The 20,879-nt window shown below is 47.5% G+C and overlaps 1 protein-coding gene across 2 annotated transcripts in view; it reads left to right on the top strand.

The window, feature by feature from the left end:
* LOC138299002 (zinc finger protein 182-like) overlaps nt 1–20,879 on the top strand; it is a 146,610-nt gene that overhangs the window by 104,240 nt on the left and 21,491 nt on the right. For both annotated transcript variants that reach the window (XM_069236919.1, XM_069236920.1), the window contains exons 5-6: nt 6,276–6,392; nt 7,915–8,025. In XM_069236919.1, the coding sequence (XP_069093020.1) occupies nt 6,276–6,392; nt 7,915–8,025 (228 nt within the window). The remainder of the gene's footprint in view (nt 1–6,275; nt 6,393–7,914; nt 8,026–20,879) is intronic.

The following is a 20,879-nucleotide window of genomic DNA, read 5'->3' as shown; positions in this document are numbered from 1 at the left end:
TTTTATCTTACATTTTCCTTACAATACATGGAAAGTGATATTAATAAAGTATTGTAAGCAAATTGAACTAAAAAGGCTAGCAACAGCATCAAAGGCACTTTAAAAAAAGGATGTTCATTTTTTCTTTTATTTTTGGCATCATTGCAAATGTGCCACATTCAGATCAGTCCTGGTATGTTTTTTCAGCCAAAAGCACTTTATATGCAGAAACCTTTTAGCCTATCTTTGCAACGTTAAATGTGGAACTACAGGTCGCAAAACGTGAACTGCTGTTTGCCAAAATAACCAGGCTTGCCGCAGGTGTTGGACAAGACTTGGAGTCACTTGGAAGCTTTGATTATAAATCACAGTGCTGTATTCAGAATATATGTATGTTTCCCTGGGTCATATTTATTGATCCCTTAACACCCCGTTTTGGTACCTCCTTATACCGCCTAAGGAGTCACCCACTGTTTGAGGGCGAACGTCCTACACTGATGCCACGTGGTTCCTCTATGATCTATTGAATTTTCAGTTTGTGATCCGATTCATTTTAAACATCCTGTGAGAAATTAGTTATCTCTCTCTCTCTCGCAGCCTGTGAAAACACACAAAGCATGGGTTTCCCAGGCTGTTCGACCACTGGTTGCTTAGCAACATACATATTTTATTCACTTTTAGTTTCTGCTAGGTATACAGATGATTCATTGAAACAAATAAAAAAGAGGCAAGTAAGTCTACATAAAAAAATGAACACTAGATGAGTCTCAATTTTAACGCAACATACCGTTTTAAAGAATTAAAAACATATCTCATGTCCTTACGTGCCAGCTAATATGGATTTCATGGCAGAAACCAATTTGAATGCAAAATCTGAAGGAAGGCGAAGATGAGTAAAACCAAGTAAGTGAGCTTGCTGTCAGAAAATTGTCTACACCCTTTCATTTTTATCAGCCCTTTTGAGGAGAGCATTGTTTATTTTTTATTTGATGCACAAATAAATTTCACTTGATTATATGGTCACATATTGCTGTCCTGCTCTGCAAACAACTCAGCAAAGTGGAGGAGATCATGAGCCAGCAGATTTCTAAAAAATCCTGATTGTACAAAATCAATCATGCTCTCCCATAATTGACATCATTGTTTTTTAATGCTATGCTGTTGGCCATCAGAAAGCCAGCATGTGACTCGAAGCTCACATCCATCATAACATCTCATCCCTGGTAATCTGAATTCAAACAGAACAGCATATGTTTTGTCATAGTTTAATTAATAGAACTTTGAAGAGAAGGCTGCCATACTCTGTGCATTAGAAGCTCTACAACGTATCAGGACTTCTGTAATTTTAGATTCCTGGAGGTATTCACATTTGTTTCACGGACCAATACAGCATAAGAACTTTACTTCTCAATGTACAAGGTAATTTCTTACTGACAAGAACTGCCAGAGAGAAAGGAACAAAGTACAAGATATTTCTACACTAAAATAGGGAGACAAGAGAAGTAGTAAAATTGTATTTTGCATCAATAATCATATGACTAAAATGCACAATAATAAGGATATCTGAATGTGACATTCTTGAGTTAAAACCACTTTGAACCCTAGTTTGTGATTAAAACACCCCACAGATCTATTTCCATAGCTTGTAACTATTGATGGATTTTGGCTGCTGTTAGCATGAGCTGTTGATTCTCTTTGTCACCTGTCTCCAAAATCTTATTACACAGCCTAATATGTGATTTCCTTTTTAACAGAAAAGCAAAAACCCACAATGATTGAATGATTCGCAATGCTTCCTGAGCAAGTCTAGCAATGCTGGGCAAATCCAAGTATTATGACTAAATGATTCTAAAGTTAGAACGCAAAGGCACCACTGAAGATTTTGTTTTGAGAGGCCTCTTCCAGCAACTTCAAATTCTAGTAGAGGAATGTACAATAGTCAGTGTTGAAGAAGGTAATACTTTACAAAGGTTTTTAAAGATGTTGTTAAATACACAGATCTACTCTCTGGGTCAGGCTTCTCCAGGGTTTAGCTTGTTAGCTTCTGGTAGAACTCGTGAGCTACTGGTAGCTCTCTAGCTACCTTTAAGTCCCTCTCCTGTGTGTAGCCCAGTGAGCTAAATTAGAAGCATTTGCTTGACTGAGTTAATACAGCGATGCTAATATTGAGTCAATGAAAATGGGTGTTTTTTCAGAATTTATAGGCTGATGTATGGCGAAAAATAATTGAGTTTGCAAAATATATTTAGAGCTGATGTTTGAGTAATAAAGATCAAACTGTGTTGGAGAGACTATTACAAACATTAATAATTGGGTGCTAGGGGCATTGTAGCTTAGGCTGTTATGTATTACCCATGGACGGGCCTTCCACATTGACAAAGCATTTTTTAAATTACTGCTGGGAACCGTGCCTTTTGCATTGAGGTGATTGCAGCAGGTAATATTGCTTATGATAACCACTAATGTATTCTTGTTTAATGTGATTACTATTGCATCGCTAACATGATTAGTAGCTCAGGAGGATTTTCGTTAAACATAAGGAGCTCTTATTACAGAAGAAGTTGAAAACTGTAAAGAGCCTACAAAAATGTTCAGGACAAATTCAGTTGGTAGGTATGTTCATTTATTTCATTCTAGATTCTACACCCCGCAGGGCTGAGATCCAACTGGCAGCTGCCACTCTTTGATTCTCAGCCCAGGACATTCTACATCCACATCCATTATCCCCTCCCCAGTGTTCCATGCCCGAGACTCGAGAGAGACTCAACAGAGACTGCTGCTCTGGGTATGTCTAAGTTCAGAATTTTAACCTAGATTCAGTTTTTGTTTGTAAAAGTCTTTGTCCAAGGAACACTGGCTACTAACTTGCTCTAAGCTTAATTTCTATTCAGTGTTGGATATACTGGACAATGATTCCCAGGTTCCTAAATGATCTTGTTGCAGCATTACCATTATATGTTTGTTATGAACACAAACAAAGGGCTGGAACCTGGTGGTTCCGGGTATGTTAAAAAATATGTTCTAGAAGTATATGCTGCAGATCGAGCACATAAACGTAAGTAAGTCAGATGGATTTTCTTGATGATTACTGAAATGGCTGCTAGATTTATTTAGACATTGGTTTATGATGTGGATGGAGTAAACTGCCAAAAGTTTACGAGTTGTCTTATGCCCTTCGTATGGAATATAGCAAACAGCAAAACATGAACTGTCGTAAATGTAGAGTCTATGTTAGCTGTGAAGGCCTTTAGTGCTTACAAGATGGCTTGAGCAAGAAGTGTTCTAGCCCTGTGGTTGCACTTTGGCATTTGTTTGATGGCGTTTACAGGCAGACTTATCCTTTTAATATGTGATCATTGACCATGCCTTGATACTTGCACTGTTAAAGCTATAAATGTTGGTCGTATTTATTCTCCATTTAAAGGCAATTTTCGAATTTACAATTGCAATAATTTAGGTTCCAGTATAATGTATTTGAAGATGATTGTCTTTACAGTAGTACCCTAGGTTACTTAGTAAACTCTGGAACCTAATAGATGCAGTAAATGGAAGGGCTAGGTTATCATTACAAGTTAGGCTGTGGACCTACATTTAGTGGAAATGTAGAGTTTTTATGTAAGCATCTTGATAGGGCGTATAGATGCAAAGAGAATAGGAGAGATACCAAGATATACTCCTGCTTAGATCATTAGTTGTTAAGGTATTTGGTAAGAGACTGCCATCCGTTGATAATCTCACTCACTAACAAGTTTCAGTCTGAAATTTTATTAGGTTAAGTAAATCGCTATTCACGCTCCAGTTTTGTCATTTTGTCCACAGTCACTATCAATCAAATACTGCGCTGTAATCCACAAAGCATGGAAAGATCCTGTCTTTTGAGATGGACAGGCTTTTACTTGCTAATAAAACTATATGGAATATATTATCAAGTGTGAAACGGCCAGATCAATATGTTTTTTTTATTTTTGCACAATGCTACGAGTTTGGTTAATAATGGTTTGGCAAAGGAATTGCTTTGAGTCTTGCAGCGCAGTTAAATTTTAATTAGCTGTAGCTTGTTTACTTCCCTTCTTAGGTGGCGCACCCAGGCGCTTTGACCTGTTGTAATCTATCTGTCAGTGGCGGCCCGTCCATTAAGGCGGAGGGGCCACGCCCTTCCCCCCACCTTTTGCCCCTCATGAAGAGTGTCGGTCAGGCTGAACAAAGGTCAGCCTGACAGACACTCTCCATGTTCAGCTCAGGCAGCCAGGAGCAGACATGCGCGATTTGCGCACACTCCTGTCTGCCTGAGCTGAACTTTGCTGGGCTGAGGAGGTCACAGCTTGACCTCCTCGGCTCAGCAAAGGTGCCTCGAGGCCCTCCCCTGGGTGACGAGGAAAGCGTCAACAATTGACAATCTCCCTGGGCGCTTCAGGTTTAAGCCCTGAAGTGCCCAGGGCGAGTGTCAATCAGTGACACTTCGTCACAGTGGGTGGGGTCAGCAGTCTCACTGACCCCATCCCACTCTGTGACGATCCTGGGACTGCTGCCTTCCCTCATTGGCTGACCTAATGTCAGCCAATGAGGGAAGGCAGCAGTCCCAACCCTCCTGGGACCTGGAGGTAAGTGTGTGTGTATGTGTGTGGTGTGTGATGTCTTAAATTGAATGTTTGGTGCGCGCGTGCATGTTTGAGTGTTATGAGTGTTGTTAATGGATGTGCGTGCGTGCGTGTTGGAAAGAATGAGTGTGTGTGATGTTTTAAAATGAATGTTTTGGTGCGTGCGTGCATGTTTGAATGGTATGAGTGTTGTTAATGGATGTGCGTGCGTGCGTGTCTGTGTGTGAAAGAATGTGTGTGTGTGTGTGCGTCCCGCCACCCCCCCCCACCTAAAGCTGCCGGCCGCCATTGCTATCTGTGGGCTTGTAACCACACCCACTGCACGCCCATCACTATCACTCGTTCATGGGCTTGCCTTTCAAAAATCCTTTGTTATCATTGGAAAATGTTTATCCCTCCTTGGGGCGGTTTCCTTACCTCCTTGGACACGTACCCTGTTACATGGATAATTGCATGTTTGCCGATACGTTTGATTGCGAGCCAACTTCTTTTTCCTTTTGTGTCTCCTTCCTGCTCACAGCGTTCGTGGTGCTTTGAATTGGGTTGTTTATGTTAAGTGTTCTACTTTTCATTTTCAATTTATGTGGCAAAAAAGTCCAGTTAGGAATTCACAACACTAATAGCTCTAACTCGAGCAAACGCGAGACCCATTGCATTGCAAATGTTTGTTTATGAATTGTCTTTAGGAAGACTGTGAATACATTACCATATTTTTTTTAATGAGGTGATTTAGTATGTGCCTACTAGATGGAGATGTGCGCAAGCTGCATGTATGTTTTTCCAAAAACAGAATGCAAACAAGTCGTTCCAGCTTCACATGGAACGCTTTAGTGTACTGAATTTTAAGCATTTATATTTTAACTATAAGTATTGAACATCAGACGACTTGTTTTTCATATCTCTATTATGAGGAGCAAATCTAGTCCTTTAGTTTTATTCATAAATACATGAGCACAAGGATCAGAATACAACTGAAAAATGCAGTCCAAGTTACTGACAGCTGATAAAGGGACAGGTTGAGAGCTTTGTATTAAGTTGTAATGCAGAACAATGTCGCAGAGTAATGGACACATATGCCTACTTCTCAGCGTTGCTCATTTGGCATCTTTGCGTTTAAATTTTGACATTCCCCAAAACTCGAATAAACAACTTTAGTTGATTAGGTTCCAAATTATGATCTCGGGCTCATTTAAAATGAGGTAAAATGCAGAACCAAATAGGAGTGAGTCGTTGCTGGCATGTGATCTGAAGGGACCTGGCGCCGGCACAGAGCCAGCACTGTTGCTGTCGGGGGCTCTGGAGGGAGTCGGTGCCGACAAAGATCTTCACCCGGAAGGAGTCTGCAGTGGTAGGGGACTATGATCAGGTGCTAAGGGCTATTCCTGCTGGGGGCAAGATTGCTCCCAGTGCAGTATCTGCCTCTGTAGATGCAGTCCCTCTGCCAAGCGTCTTTGAGTATACTGGACGTGGCAATCCACGTAGCACATAGGTGAGGTTCCACTGCTGGTGCCAGTGAATACGTTTGCAGTAAAATCACCAAAGCTGGTTAGCCTGGAAGCGTCATATTGTCACGCTGTAATCATGGAACTCCTGCACATACACGGGCTGTATCTATGATTTATTCTTCTTTCCTGTAAATTCCTCTGAAAACATAATGTGCTTGCGTGTATGTGTAATCCTCATGTATTCTCTGCCCAGATGGTTATCCTCCCATCCACCCTGATGTTTTACTTCAAATGCAACAAGAGGAAGAGATGGATTCTAGAGACTGGTCTGGCTCAGAAGGTTCAGACGTCCTCGTTTGCCCCACAAAAGGTGAGCTCACATGTTTTAAATTCATAGTTGAATCAGTGCAAGTTGAAAACGTAGTCATCATTGGAAACCTACTAATATACACATACAGCATCCTGAAGTCATAAAGGAACAGTGATGGCCTAAGATTGAGGTCCTTAGGTGACTTTACTAATTGTAACTCTGAAATGGATTGCCCATGTGAATTTATGTTATGGGTTCCACGGTACTTGAAAATCCAGGTTTTAACCCACCTAAGGTTATTGGAACCAATGACCGAAATTACATAATAACAGAACATGTTTCTGTGAAACACGAGGAGAGTTAAACACTTGGGATTCTGTAGTTTAATGAAATTGGAATTGAAACGATAAGCCATGGTAGAGAAACCATAAAAGCATGAAAAGTTGAAAAGGGTGACCTGGAAATTCTGAAATTAGTCCCATTCCATATATGCTTGAATGTGAGAATGATACATAGGTAGCAAATACATCAGGGAATCATATTGATAAGGTACCATGTTTTAGGGGTATTCAGCATATTATTATAAATATGACGACGATCATCAGCTCCTAATGCTATGTCACCGTAACAGCAGTATATTTTGCTTGTCCTTAAACAGTAATAGAAACAACTGAAACTAAACAAAATTAAATTGTAGAAAATATATATTACTATCACTTAAGCATAAGTGAATTCTCACTAGTATCTGTCTGCAGCTGTCCCGAGCCACACCATGTGAGCTGCTAGTGCTTCTGTGTGAGTTTAGAAAATTCGCTTGATTTAACCATCGGTTTCAGGAGGCTTGAACCCTCTCAGAAACTAGAAGACTTGTGGTTTTGTATCTTGTAATTGGTCCATGGCAGTGTCTTGCACACGACGAGTGTGATCCTAGCAAGGTCATGTTCAGGTTTGACTCAGGAAGGGGTTAAGGCAGTGGCAATACTGATTGCTCATTTGATGGATCACCGTTGGGAGTGACTGTTGTAGGAGTGTACTTTGATGGGCTGTGCGAGATTTAGAGCTGTGTATGGTACACTCTAAAATGTTTTGTGAGGCCAAAGAACATACAAATATTACCTATGTTGAGAAACTGAGCAATAGGCAAGGAAAGAGCAGAAGTATTGCGGCTATTTGGGATGGCGAGAAACTTTAGCAAGGAGCTGAGCAAAAACGGGTGTTTATGATAGATGTGCAGGATGAGAAGTAGATTGCTAGGAGCTGTTCAAAGAGAAGGAGTTGGGTAGCTGGATTAGGGGCAAAGGTCCAGTATTGTAATGTGTGGTTCAATAGGTGTATGTTTTTCTGAAGTAGAAATTTGTTTCGAATGTTTAATCTCTTTAGCGACGACTGGCTCTTGGATGGCATGATATTCACCATTCATTCACAAGGAATCAAAACACATTTTGCCCACCCATTTCTGCGAGGACCAATAATAATTAGGCTGTATAGTATTACTTTGAAACAATATTTAGCATGTAATGCACATTCTGTATATGAGGTTGAAATGTCAAAAAAGTATACTAAATATACATATGTCAAATAGGGTTTCAAGCTCCCAGTGCCGATGTCAGCTGGAGAAAGGAGGACAAGTCAAATGCATTTTTAATGAGACCGCCTGGTTCAAAGGGAAAACGCAGCACCATGCCCAGTTCAGGTATATTTCAACAGCTTCAAACTAGTTAAACTGAATACATTGTTATTTGTTTTGTTTATTGCTTTTAGTGGCGGAGTGCCAAGTCTGTGTTGTTAACTTCCTGGAAGCATAGTGGGATAATACTGCTTATGAAGAACTACAACCAGTTGATCACGCCTTCAAGTCCTTTACATTGACTGGTCCCAGGCTCTATCAGTAGAGACAGTACAACATAAAGGTTTTTTATTACGATCAAAATGTTGCTAATCCACATTTGTGCGTGACACCTAAGGCACTGTAGAACCTCTCTAAACACAGGCATTTATGTGAACAGTGGAACCAGAACATTTATGCTCAAGGCATGTGTGGCTGTAGATACACATGCTCAGCATAATCCTGACATCTATTGTTGGGCTTGGATGTGTGCAAGTTGTTTTTCTTCAAAGAAAGTCTTTCAAGCCACAGGGTAGAGTGACTCCTCTTGCTGGCAGTGTGCCCAGTCATTGACTCCATTGTTATATTGCTGTCTTCCTCCGTTGGGTTCGGATTTGTGCTCTTTGCTCCAGTTCGACACATTCATCGCCTAGTCTTTCTTAGACTTACTGTTGGTTTTGTTCTCAATTGCAGCTTTTTTTTCTCAATTCATGGATGTCGGCTTCGTTTGGGCGACCCGAGTCAGCAACGGCCCCCATGGGCCTTCGCCCTTTGGATGGACTTCTCATCTTCGATGTTCTTTCCGCACCATGTCCATCCAGTCATGGAACAGACACTTTTACGCTTCTGTCCTCACTGCCACACTAAGTGCCCATGCACCAATCTCCACCAGGTGTTTAACTTGTGCCTTTCCAGTGAACAGAAGGAGGCTTTCTATGCCTCAAGATGCCCCACTGTAGTGTTAAAGATACACTGGACCGTCTTCAGATCTGAGGACCTTCAAGATGAGCACATACCCTGGTGTCTGCTACAGATGAGGACACATCTACCCCAACGACAGCTCTGACTCTGAACTAGAGATGCAGGATCTCACACCAGTTCAAGCGATGACTACTGTGACCACCCCACCTCAAACCCATCCCCAGCAGACCACCAGTAAGTTTTGCTTACCTACCCCAGACCGGCTAAAAACCATTGTTGGGCCACCACTGCCTTCTGGCCAAAAAGCAGCACAGGCTGCACACTCCCGAACCGACTCCTCTGAGACGATCTTCGGAGCCAAGGCCCTCAGCGTCGAAACACCGTTCCACCTCAGCACTGAAAGCTCCAGCTTTGGGACCGAAAACCTTGGCATTGAAAACACCTGCACTGAAAGCTTCGAAGTCTGAACCGGAATCCTACACTTTTGGAAAACAAGGACAGGGTTCCTAGCCTGTGGAACCTGTGCTTCAGCGCATGCAAGGTAGGGTAAACTCCAGGCAAAAACACATGATAATACATCTGGATACTCTTCGTACCATTATAAGACCTCCTCATACCAGTGCGAGCCAGCCAATAGACAATTGTCCTTTGAAGAAGCTTTGAAGAGCCCACCTTCACCAAAGCATAGAAAAAAGATGGACAAGGCCACAAGCCCAGTGCACTTAAGCCCACCATTAATGATAGCTGCGCACCACACACAGTCACCACTGCCTTCTGCTTCTCCCGCACCATACTCTCCTGAGGGTTCTATATACTATTACACGGGCGGGGGTAGAGGGTGACCTGTTTTTCTTCGCACTACATGACCACTTGTGGAACTCTTATGATGCAGAACCACCTGCTGTTACAAACCTGATCTGTATCCTGCTAAACCCCCTCCCCTAGATGACACCACCAGCTACCACAGCCTTGTAGGTAGAGCTCCTGCTTACCTCAAAGTCCAGCACCACACAGATCCCTTAGAGAACGATTTTTTGTTCACTACTCTTTCCTCCAGCCAACACTCAGCACAATACCACCTGCTGATGCTGAAAGACAGGTTGTGACACACGCCAGACATCTTCAACAACACTGCTAGTGCGAGCGTGATTACACCAAGGGTTGAAAAAAACACCAGGCATCACCAAACAACCCCACGTACACAAAGGGACAACTTCCTCCTGATTTACTGGTAGTTGCCATAGCACGAAAGAGGGCCAACTCTCAAACATCTGGTGAGGCACCCCCACCATACAAAGAGAGCAAAAAGATTGATGACTGGATAAGAGGGTGACTGCCCAATCTGCCAACCATTGGAGGATCTCCAGCTCCATTGTCCTCCTCTGCCACTGTGGCAGGCCTCACTGGGATTCGATGAAGGAGATCCTCCAACATCTCCCAGAAGAGCACAAGAAGTGGGCATATCAGATTGCTCCAAGGGTAAACTATTTTCATATACCACTATCCGCTATGCCCTCGACGCTGCTGACACCGTAGCTAGAGGCATAAGTACCAGTGTCCTTCTCAGAAGGCATGCCTGGCTTCGAGTCTCAGGTTTTAAACCTGAGGTTCAGCAAAAGCTCTTGCCCCCTCAATGGAGAACACGTTTTTGGTCCCCTCAATGGGGAACACGTTTTTGGTCCCCAAGTTAACATCTTCTGGAAAAAATAAAAAAGGACAATGAGAAGACCTAAGCTGTGGAAGATCAAAGACCACCCCAAGAGAGACCTCTCCCTCCTACGAGTCTCCTCAGACACAGACCACCTTGTTTAGTGAATACTACAAAGGCTCCTACAGAGTCAACAATTCCAAAGGTAGAAGCCAGGGCGGATTCACTAAACCCTCTGCCACCACCCCCAACCACCAATCCCTGACTTGCCATCATTCCCCCACGACCACACAACACATGTTGGTCGTCAAATAAAATGGTTCTTTCCCTTTTGGCGGAACATCCCCTCTGTCCATTAGGTGTTAGATATTATCCAGCATGGTTATTGTCTGGAGCTCACTTCAACACCTCCAAACCTTCCACCTCACAAACACAAACTTAGCCTAATCAGCAGATAATAGTCAGGATAGTCATGCCTCTCCTCGTTATGCCGGTTTCATGCATAGCCATAGTACCTCATGCCAGACTGAGCATGTGTGAGTTGCAAGACGCTTAGCACACCAATGGACTCAAGCGGAGGGTCAAATGGAAGTGTTGGCTGCCCAGCAAGCTTGCCACTCTTTGCAGTGGTAGAACACCAACAATCTCTTAAAAGGACGGCCTCTCTTAGACCTTGTTCCGCAGAGAACCATACAAAGGATGCCTCCTCACCAGATAGGGATCACATTCACAAGTTTTAACTTTCAAGGGACACTGGACACCCAGACAGAGACATCTCCATATCAATTTCCTGGAGTTGCTAGCTGTTCAACTAGTTCTCAAAGCTTTCTTTCCTTACCAGAGTGTCAAGGTAGTCCTGATCAACACAGACAACATTACTCCCATGTATTATCTCCAAAAACAGGGGGCACCAAGGCTCCTCAGCTTTCTCATCTAGCCCAAAACATTTGGAGGTAGGATCTTTGGTACATCATTCACCTGTTAGCGGAATACCTCTGGGGAGTAGAGAATGACTTTTCAGATCTCTCCAGCAGGAGGCTCCAACAAGTCCACGAGTGGGAACTCCTCCTGCAAGTCCACATCCATCTATCCAACGATGGGGTCAACCTCAAATAGACTTTGCCACAGCAGAAAATGCCAAAAACCCAAACTTTGCCTCTAGGCTCCCATGCCCACAGTCCCGGGGCAACGCAGTATGGTTGAGCTGGTTTGGGATATTTGTTTTCTTTTTTCCACCTCTCCCATTACTTCTGTTTGTGGTTCACAAACTTCAGTAGACATTTCTTACCCTTATCCTAGTAGCTCCCTCATGGGCGTGGCAGCCATGTGTAGGAAAGGGCACCTTTTTGACATGGTCACCACCCCCCCTTTTTGCTCACTGATACTGATACTGTTGATTGGTTGTGCACTGATATCCTGATTGCCAGTGCCCTTTCCCCTAAAGCAAGACAAGTGTGAAATTGTACCCCAGATGGCAAGGACTTTAGCACCCCTGTAAGTTCCTAGTAATTGGTACCTCAGGTGCCCCGGGCATGGGTATTAAAGGGGGTCCCTGAGAGCTGCAGCATGTATTATGCCACCCTAAAGCCCCACACACAAACTGCATGCAGACTGCCATTGCAGAATGCATGAAATGGTGCAAACCATTCCAAAAACATGACATTGCACATCCCCTGTGTGGAATGCCCACTCAAACTGCACATACTATATGTAAGTCATCCCTACAGCAGGCATTGGAGCCCTAAGGCAGGGTGCATTACACTGCATGTGAGGACACCTCTGCATTAGCTGATGTATCCCTGTAATGCCTTGTTCCATTGCTAGACATTGCAGATGATCAGGGGGCCATTTTGAGAACATGTACTGGCCACTGTCACTACCAGTTGCCCAGCTACATGATGGCTTCTCTGAAAATAGTGGTGTTTTGTATTAAACACTTTGGCCCTCATTACAACCCTGGCGGTCGATGATCTAGTGGCGGTAATACCGCCAACAGTCTGGCACTAATAAATATGAAATTATGACCACAGTGGAAACCGCAGCCACTTTAACACACCGACCGCCAGGGTGAAATCAACAGGCACCATGGCGGTAACCGCCTACAGCAAGGCAGAAGACAATGTTCCGCCCACTGTCTGATGACACATCAATCCGCCACCTTTTCCGAGGCGGTACCAACAACATCAAAAGCCTGGCGGAAACACTGCACAGAAGAGAAACAACTCACCTCTGGAGACTCAAGGAAGAACCACGCCGCCATGGAGCCCGAGTTGCATGTGTTCCCCATGCTCTTCTACGTTCTGCTCCACTACGAACACCAACGCCGGCGAAGACGACCACTATGAGTACTGCCGCCTAGCACGGGGGGGGAGAGAGTGACACAAACACGCAACAGACAACACTCCCACTCCCAACACCATACTCACAAGCAGATGCAGTAACATTGCATATTCACCCCGTACCTCAGGAATAATTCAAGGACAACTACACTAGAGTAAAAAGAGTGTAATAAGATAAATATAGTAGTAATACGTGCATCCAAATCAAAAGTATATGCATATTTCTTAGAAATTGGGTCTTTGGTTGACAGTCAGGTTACCCCCTGTTCAAGCAAGGACCCTCACTCTAGTCAGGGTAAAAGAGAATCACCCTCAGCTAACCCCTGCTTACCCCCTTGGTAGCTTGGCAGAGCAGTAGGCTTAACTTCAGAGTGCTAGGTGTAAAGTATTTGTACCAACACACACAGTAACTTAATGAAAACATGACACAGCACAGGTTTAGAAAAATAGGAAATATTTTTCAAAACAAAACATGACCAAAACGACAAAAATCCACAATACACAAGTCAAGTTATCAATTAAAAAGCAAAAAGAGTCTTTATGTAGTTTAAAACACACACTAACACTGTTAGCGTGAAAATGTACCTTGGGTGCGTCAAAAATAACACCGCACGGGCGAGTTTGCATCAAAAAGGGATTGCGATACGTCGATTTCACTCATGAGCGAGACATGGCGTCGTTTCTCCTTTCGTCGGGTTGGGGCGCGTCGTTTCTTCTCTCTGCAGGAGAGCGATGCATCGATCTGGTCAGCACTCTCGGGTCCGGGCAGGCCTTGCGTTGTTTTTACACACCCAACGGTGTTTGTGTCTGAAATCCAGCTGCAGGGTGATCCGAAAACCACGCAGCGCGGGTTGCGATCTCCCAGCCTCCGTCAGCGATGCTGCGCGTCGTTTCTCCAGCTCGTGCGTCGATTCTTCTTCCTCGTTTCCGGCGAGTGTCGATTTTCAGCCGTGGAGCCGGCGGCACGTCGTTTCTTCAGCCGCAGATCGGAGTCGCGTCAATCTTTTCCCCACACGGCGCTCTATGCGTGGATTTCCTCCTCTTAGGCTGCCAGCTTCTCAGTTCAGGGTTCCAGTGACTGAATGGGCACCACAGGGCACAGTAGGAGTCTCTCCAGAGACTCCAGGTGCTGGGAGAGAGAGGTCTTTGCTGTCCCTGAGACTTCAAACAACAGGAGGCATGCTCTAAATCAAGCCCTCAGAGAGTTCTTCTCAAGATGGAAGGCACACAAAGTCCAGCCTTTGCCCTCTTACTCTGGCAGAAGCAGCAACTGCAGGATAGCTTCACAAAGCACAGTCACAGGCACGGCAGCTCTTCTTTCTCCAGGCAGCGATTCCTCTTGGTTTCCTAAAGTCTGTGGTTTTGGATGCCCTTCTTATACCCAATTTCTCCTTTGAAGTAGGCCTACTTCAAAGTAAAGTCTCTTTTGAATCTTAAATCCTGCCTTGTCAAGGCCAGGCCCAGACACTCACTAGGGGGTTGGAGACTGAATTGGGTGAGGGCAGGTACAGCCCTTTCAGGTGTGAGTGACCACTCCTCCAAGCCCTCCTAGCACAGATGGCTCATCAGGATGTGCAGGCTACACCCCAGCTCCCTTTGTGTCACTGTCTAGTGTCAGGGGCAACCAGCCCAACTGTCAAACTGACCCAGACAGGGAATCCACAAACAGGCAGAGTCACAGAAATGGTATAAGCAAGAAAATGCTCACTTTTTAAAAGTGGCATTTTCAAACACAGAATCTCAAAATCAACTTTACTAAAAGATGTATTTTTAAATTGTGAGCTCAGAGACCCCAAACTCCACATGTCCATGCGCTCACAAAGGGAATCTACACTTTAATCAGATTTAAAGGTAGCCCCCATGTTAACCTATTAGAGGGACAGGCCTTGCAATAGTGAAAAACGAATTGAGCAATATTTCACTGTCAGGACATATAAAACACATTACTATGGGGGTCATTCTGACCCCGGCGGGCGGCGGTCGCCGCCCGCCTGGCGGGAACCGCCATATGGCCGCTCCGCGGTCGAAAGACCGCTGGGGCCATTCTGACTTTCCTGCTGGGCCGGCGGGCGCTAGCCAATATAGCGCCCGCCGGCCCAGCGAGAAAGAGCCCTGCAACACTGAAGCCGGCTCCGAATGGAGCCGGCGGTGTTGCAGGTGTGCGACGGGTGCAGTTGCACCCGTCGCGCTTTTCACTGTCTGCTAGGCAGACAGTGAAAAGCATACTGGGGCTCTGTTAGGGGACCCCTGCACTGCCCATGCCAGTGGCATGGGCAGTGCATGGGCCCCCAGGGGCCCCAGGACACCCATTCGTGCCAGCCTGTTCCTGGCGGTGTAAACCGTAAACCAGAAACAGGCTGGCGGGAAGGGGGTCAGAATCCCCATGGCGGCGCTGCTTGCAGCGCCGCCATGAAGGATTCTCCCAGCCGGGGGAAATCCGGCGAGAAACACTTGCCAAGTCGAATTTACAGTTAAAACTGCACACACAGACTGCAGTGGCAGGTCCGAGACATGATTACAGAGCTACTTATGTGGGTGGCACAACCAGTGCTGCAGGCCCACTAGTAGCATTTGATTTACAATACCTGGCACTTCCAGTGCATTTTACTAGGGACTTACTAGTAAATCAAATATGCCAATCATGGATAAACCAATTACATACACATTTTTAAAAGGAGCACTTGCACTTTAGCACTGCTTAGCAGTGGTAAAGTGCCCAGAGTAACAAAAACAGTAAAATCAGAGCCCAGCACACATCAAAAGCCTGGGGAACAGAGGCAAAAAGTTAAGGGAGACCACGCCAAGGATGAAAAGTCTAACAATATTCACAAATCAAGGGACACTGCCCAGTCCTAAATGTTCGTGGGGCATGAGGCCACATCACAAAGTCCAAGGCCCCACCTCACTCCTACAACAACACAGAGAGAACACTGCAGGGGCACCAGGACAGAAACAGTCAGTCACCTCATGGGGACGGGGAATGGGGAGGGGGACCTCAGCCGGAAGATGGTACAACGCCACTGGTCCTGGAGGGGGCAACATGCCAATCACTCTGGGGTGTGCAATGCCACAGTCTCTCAAGTGGGTGACTTGCCCACTGACTTGTCCTCGGGAGTACAAGGCCACGGTCTCTCAAGTGGGTAACTTGCCCACATGCTCTGGAGTTGGCAACATGCCCATTACTCTGTCTTGGGTAGTGCAAGGCCACAGTCTCTCAAGTGAGTGACTTGCCCACATGCTCTGGAGGGGAGCAACATGCCCTGTGCTTAGTCCTGGGGAGTGCAAGGCCACAGTCTCTCAAGTGAGTGACTCGCCCACTGGTTCTGGAGGGAGCATCGTGCCCAGTGAGCTTCATGCTGGGGACGATGGGGTGAGTGGATGGCTTCTCCACTGGTTCTGGATGGGGCATCGTACCCTGTGAGCTTCTTCCTGGGGAGGAATGGGTGAGTGGATGGCTTCTCCACTGGTTCTAGAGGGGGTATCGTGCCCTGTGAGCTTCATCCTGGGGAAGATGGGGTGAGTGGACGGCTTCTCCACTGGTTCAGGAGGGGGCATTGTGCCCTGTGAGCTTCATCCTGGGGAGGATGGGGTGAGTGGATGGCTTCTCCACTGGTTCTGGAGGGGGCATTGTGCCCTGTGATGCAGATCTTGGGGAGTGCAAGGTCCCTCACCTGGGTGTCATACCGACAGGATTTGCAGGGGCCAGGCCACACAACAGCCCATGGATGCAGGACTAAGCACTGTCCGCTGGCGATGATGGCTACTCAGTGGTGGCAATGGTGCTGCTGCTGGTGGAGCTGGCAGTGGCGGGGGGAGGCTCCAGCCCATCAACTGCAGCCTCGGACTGTTGCCCACTGGGGCTGCTCCTGCTGGTGGCAGTGCTGGCAGTGGTGGGGGGAGGCTCCAGCCCATCCCCTTCAGCCTCGGACGGCTGCCCACTGGGGCTGCTGGTGGTGGTGGTGCTGGCAGTGGTGGGGGGAGGTTACAGCCCATCCACTGCAGCCTCGGATGCCTGCACCACCATGGTTGGTGGTATTGGCTCTGACTGAGTCCCAGCACCAGGCCCATTGTCTCTACTGGCTGCATGCCCATCCTTCCAGCAGCTGGGGCTGCCTCCTTGCCCTTTCTTCCTGCAGCTGGAGCTGGGTCCTTGCCCTTCCTTTCAGCAGCTGGAGCTGCCTTCTTGCCCTTCCTGCAGCTGGGGCTGGCTCTCTGCCCTTCCTTGATGCACCTGGGGCAGGCACCCTTTCCGTCTGGCTGGCTGGTCGCCGGGATCCTTTCCCACCTGGAGCAGCTGGGGACACTACTGTGCCCACGGACTGGGTGGCTGAGGTGCTTGCCTGGGTTTTGACCACCCTGGCCTGACGTGAGGGACGGGGAGGGCTAGGGTAGAGGTCAGTGTTGGTGAGGAAATGCTTCTTAGGGACATTGGGGCGGGAAGAGGGAGATGGTTTGGGAGTGGAGGAAGAGGGAGTGGTGGTAGGAGGTGTCAGTCTGCTGTGTTTGGGTGCAGGTGCATGGGCTGGATGCTGTTGTGAGGTGGATGGCAGTTGGGTGTCTGAGTGCTTGCGTTTGTGTACTTTGGGAGGAGGGGGCACAGACATAGTGGGAGAGGAACCAGGGGACGTGTGCATGGATGTGGGGTCGGTGACTGCCAGTGAGGTGTGTGCTATGATAAGTGTGCTGGTGATGGTGGTAATGGATGAGGATGGGGTGCATGCAGGTGTGAGTGTAGACACATCTGAGAGGGAGGTGTAGGACGAGGAGGAGGGGGGACACTGTGGAGGCAGTGGATGTTGGTATGGCTGATTCTGGATGTTGTTTGTGTGAGTGCATGTGGAATGAAGCGTGGTGCTTGTGTTTGCCATGTCCTCTTTTGTGTGTTGTCCTGGGTGCCTGCTCGTCTGCCTGTGTGCTTGGGATAGGTTGCGGTTGAGGGGAATGGGATTGGGTGGAGGAAGTTGGAGGGTGGAAACAGGGACAATGGCTGTCATCAGAGAGGAGGCCAGAGCCTGAATTGATCTCTGTTGGGCCGCCAAGCCAGTGTGAATGCCCTCCAGAAATGCACTGGACTGTTGCATTTGGGCTGCCAGCCCCTGGATGGCATTCGCAATGGTTGACTGACCAAAAGAGTTGGATCGCAGGAGGTCAATAGCCTCCTCACTCAGGGCAGCAGGGCTAACTGGGGCAGGGCCCGAGGTGCCTGGGGCAAAGGAGATGCCCACCCTCCTGGGTGAGTGTGCACGGAAAACTCGCTGAGGAGCTGCTGGTTGGGCGTTGCTGGTACGGGGTGGTGGCTGTACCTGTAACAGGGGTGGGCACAGAGGTGTCTGCCACCACCAAGGAGCTTCCATCGGAGGAGGAATCTGTGTCCCAACTGTGCCCTCCAGTCTCTGCCGTGGTGCTCCCCTTGCCCTCCATCCCATTGGTGCCTTCACCCTCAGTGGATTCGGCCTCTGGGCCCTGTGGGATGCAGCTCCCTCCATCAGCGGTGCCTCTGCTCCTCCGCCAGCTGATGGTAATGCACATAAGGACAGGGTGACAAAACAAAAAGGGGGGGGAGGGCGAGACAAAGGATACACTTGGTCAGTGGCAGCAACAAAACCACAGTTGGCGTACACAACACACTCACACACAGGGAACAGCCCTACGCATTAGGCAATGCACTACCAGTCACAATGCTAGTCACCAGCCCATAGATAGGGACATCTAATGCAAATTGCAGCATACCTGAGACCCACAGACCCCTGCCCAGTAGTGGATGCCTACTAGCTTGGTTGGAGGACTTTCACATCAGAATCCTGCACAACATGGGACCTACTCTGCAATGCCAGGCGTGGCATAGGGGTACCCACTGGGCCCACCCCTCCACCCGGATACCACCCCAACCGGATACCACCCCACCAGGCATAAGTTGTAAATTAGGGCACTGTACTCACCCCCTTGTGGCTGTTGTGATGCCCCCAAGCGCCCATCTAGCTCCAGCTAGACCACTGCCAGTATGCGGGCCATCAGGGCGGTCAGGTTTCGACGGGCACCCCTTCTTTGTTGGGAGGCCATCCCCAGCTGGGCCTCCGCCGTCTTCCGTGCCCAGTGTCTCAGGTCCTCCCACAGTTTCCGACAGTGGGTGCCCAGCCTGCCGTAGATCCCCAAGGTCCGCACGTCTTTGGCGATGGAACCCCAGATACCCTTCTTTTGACTGCTGACCTGCAGGGAAATAAACACAGGGAAATGTATTAGTACGACCATCCTGCCTGTTACACTCATGGCCCACCATGCCCCTTCCCATCCCCATTAGCACAGACATGGCCCACCATACATGCTCTACGCTGCCCAGGGTCCATCCACCAACCCCCCCCCCCCACATGAGGCCTTCACACGTAGCACTCCATGCACTCACGCCCCATGCATCGTACTCACAGTGTACTCACCTGTTGGTCTGGAGGCCCATACAGCAGTCGATACTGGGGTAGGACCTCATCCACCAGTCGCTCCAACTCCACTGAGGTGAAGGCAGGGGCCCTTTCCCTAATAACACGAGCCATGGTCGGTTCCAGACACAGGTCACAGCAGCACTTGTAGTGTAGGTCCTCTCCTGTTGAAGGTGAGGTAGCAAGTGAATGCACTGATAGAAAATGGCAGTCACGTCCGTGGCGGTGCGTACCGTCACTTCTGGCATACATCACCATTGGCCACTGGACCCCATAGGGCTCAATGATAACCAATGAGGAGTTGCACGGCGGTTCTCGACCGCCTCCCGCAACGGCACTCAACGTCAGCGGAATTACCTTTATTTCCACCTGTGCCTCCATACAGGACAGGCGGATGCCATTTCATGGGGGTGCAGGCATGGATTCTAACTGCATCACAGTACACAAATGCCCTATTTGGACATCTCCAACAAAATAATGTTACAATCACAATATGCATTGAACTGTAGTGGTTGGAATGTAGAGATAATGACCAGCTGCTCACTCTTTTGCCCCATAGATTGCAATCGCTGCAGATGACTAGGAGATGGAGATATCCCCCATCTACAGACCCCTGTGGACTTGGCAACAATGGAGGACAGGCACATTATCCTCACCTACAGACTTGACAGGGCCACAATCACAGAGCTGTGTGCCCAATTGGAGCCTTACCTAATATCTGCCATCCGTCACCCCACCTGGATCCCCCATCTTGTGCAAGTCCTATCAGTGCTCCATTTCCTGGCAACTGGCTCTTTCCAAGTGACAGTGTGCTTGGCAGCAGGAATGTCGCAGCCAATGTTCTCATTAGTGCTGACCAGAGTGTTGTCTGCCCTGATTAAAAACATGTGCAGCTACATCGTTTTCCCCCAGGTGGAGGATTTGGCCACAGTGAAAGCTGACTTCTATGCAATGGTAGATATCTCCAACATCATTGGGGAAACAGATGGAACACATATTGCATTTGTTCCCTCCCACCCCCCAGTGAAATGAACAGGTGTTCCGAAATCAAAAGAGTTTGCACTCCATGAATGTCCAGAAGGTGTGCCTGGCGGACCAGTACATCACCCACGTCAATGCAAAGTATCGTGGATCTGTGCATGATGCCTTTATCCTGAGGAATAGCAGCATCTCAAATGTGATGGCCCAACTCCAGAGGCACAGGATGTGGCTAATAGGTGAGCCCTGGTTCCCACCCAGTGGATGTTGGTGTATGGGTATGGTGCGGGCCCTAGAGGTGAGTGTGTGGCTAACAGTTGTCCCTCAATATTTGCAGGTGAATCTGGTTAACCCAACCTCTCATGGCTACTGACCCCTGTGAGGAATGCCAGGACAAGGGCAGAGGAAGGCTACAATGAGACACATGGGCTAAAAAGAAGGATTATTGAGAGGACCTTCAGCCTCCTGAAGGCCAGGTTTCGTTGCCTCCATCTAACAGGTGGATCCCTGTGCCCTCACCCAAGAAGGTCTGCCAGATCATCGTGGCATGCTGTATGTTGCACAACCTTGCCTTGCGTCGCCATGTGCCTTTTCTGCAGGAGGAGGAGGCTGGCGATGGCGTGG

This window comes from Pleurodeles waltl, chromosome 1_2 (genome assembly GCF_031143425.1).
Source record: "Pleurodeles waltl isolate 20211129_DDA chromosome 1_2, aPleWal1.hap1.20221129, whole genome shotgun sequence".
Classification (NCBI taxonomy): domain Eukaryota; kingdom Metazoa; phylum Chordata; class Amphibia; order Caudata; family Salamandridae; genus Pleurodeles; species Pleurodeles waltl.
The sequence above is the reverse complement of the archived record's forward strand: the minus strand, read 5'-3'. Positions and strand labels throughout refer to the sequence as shown.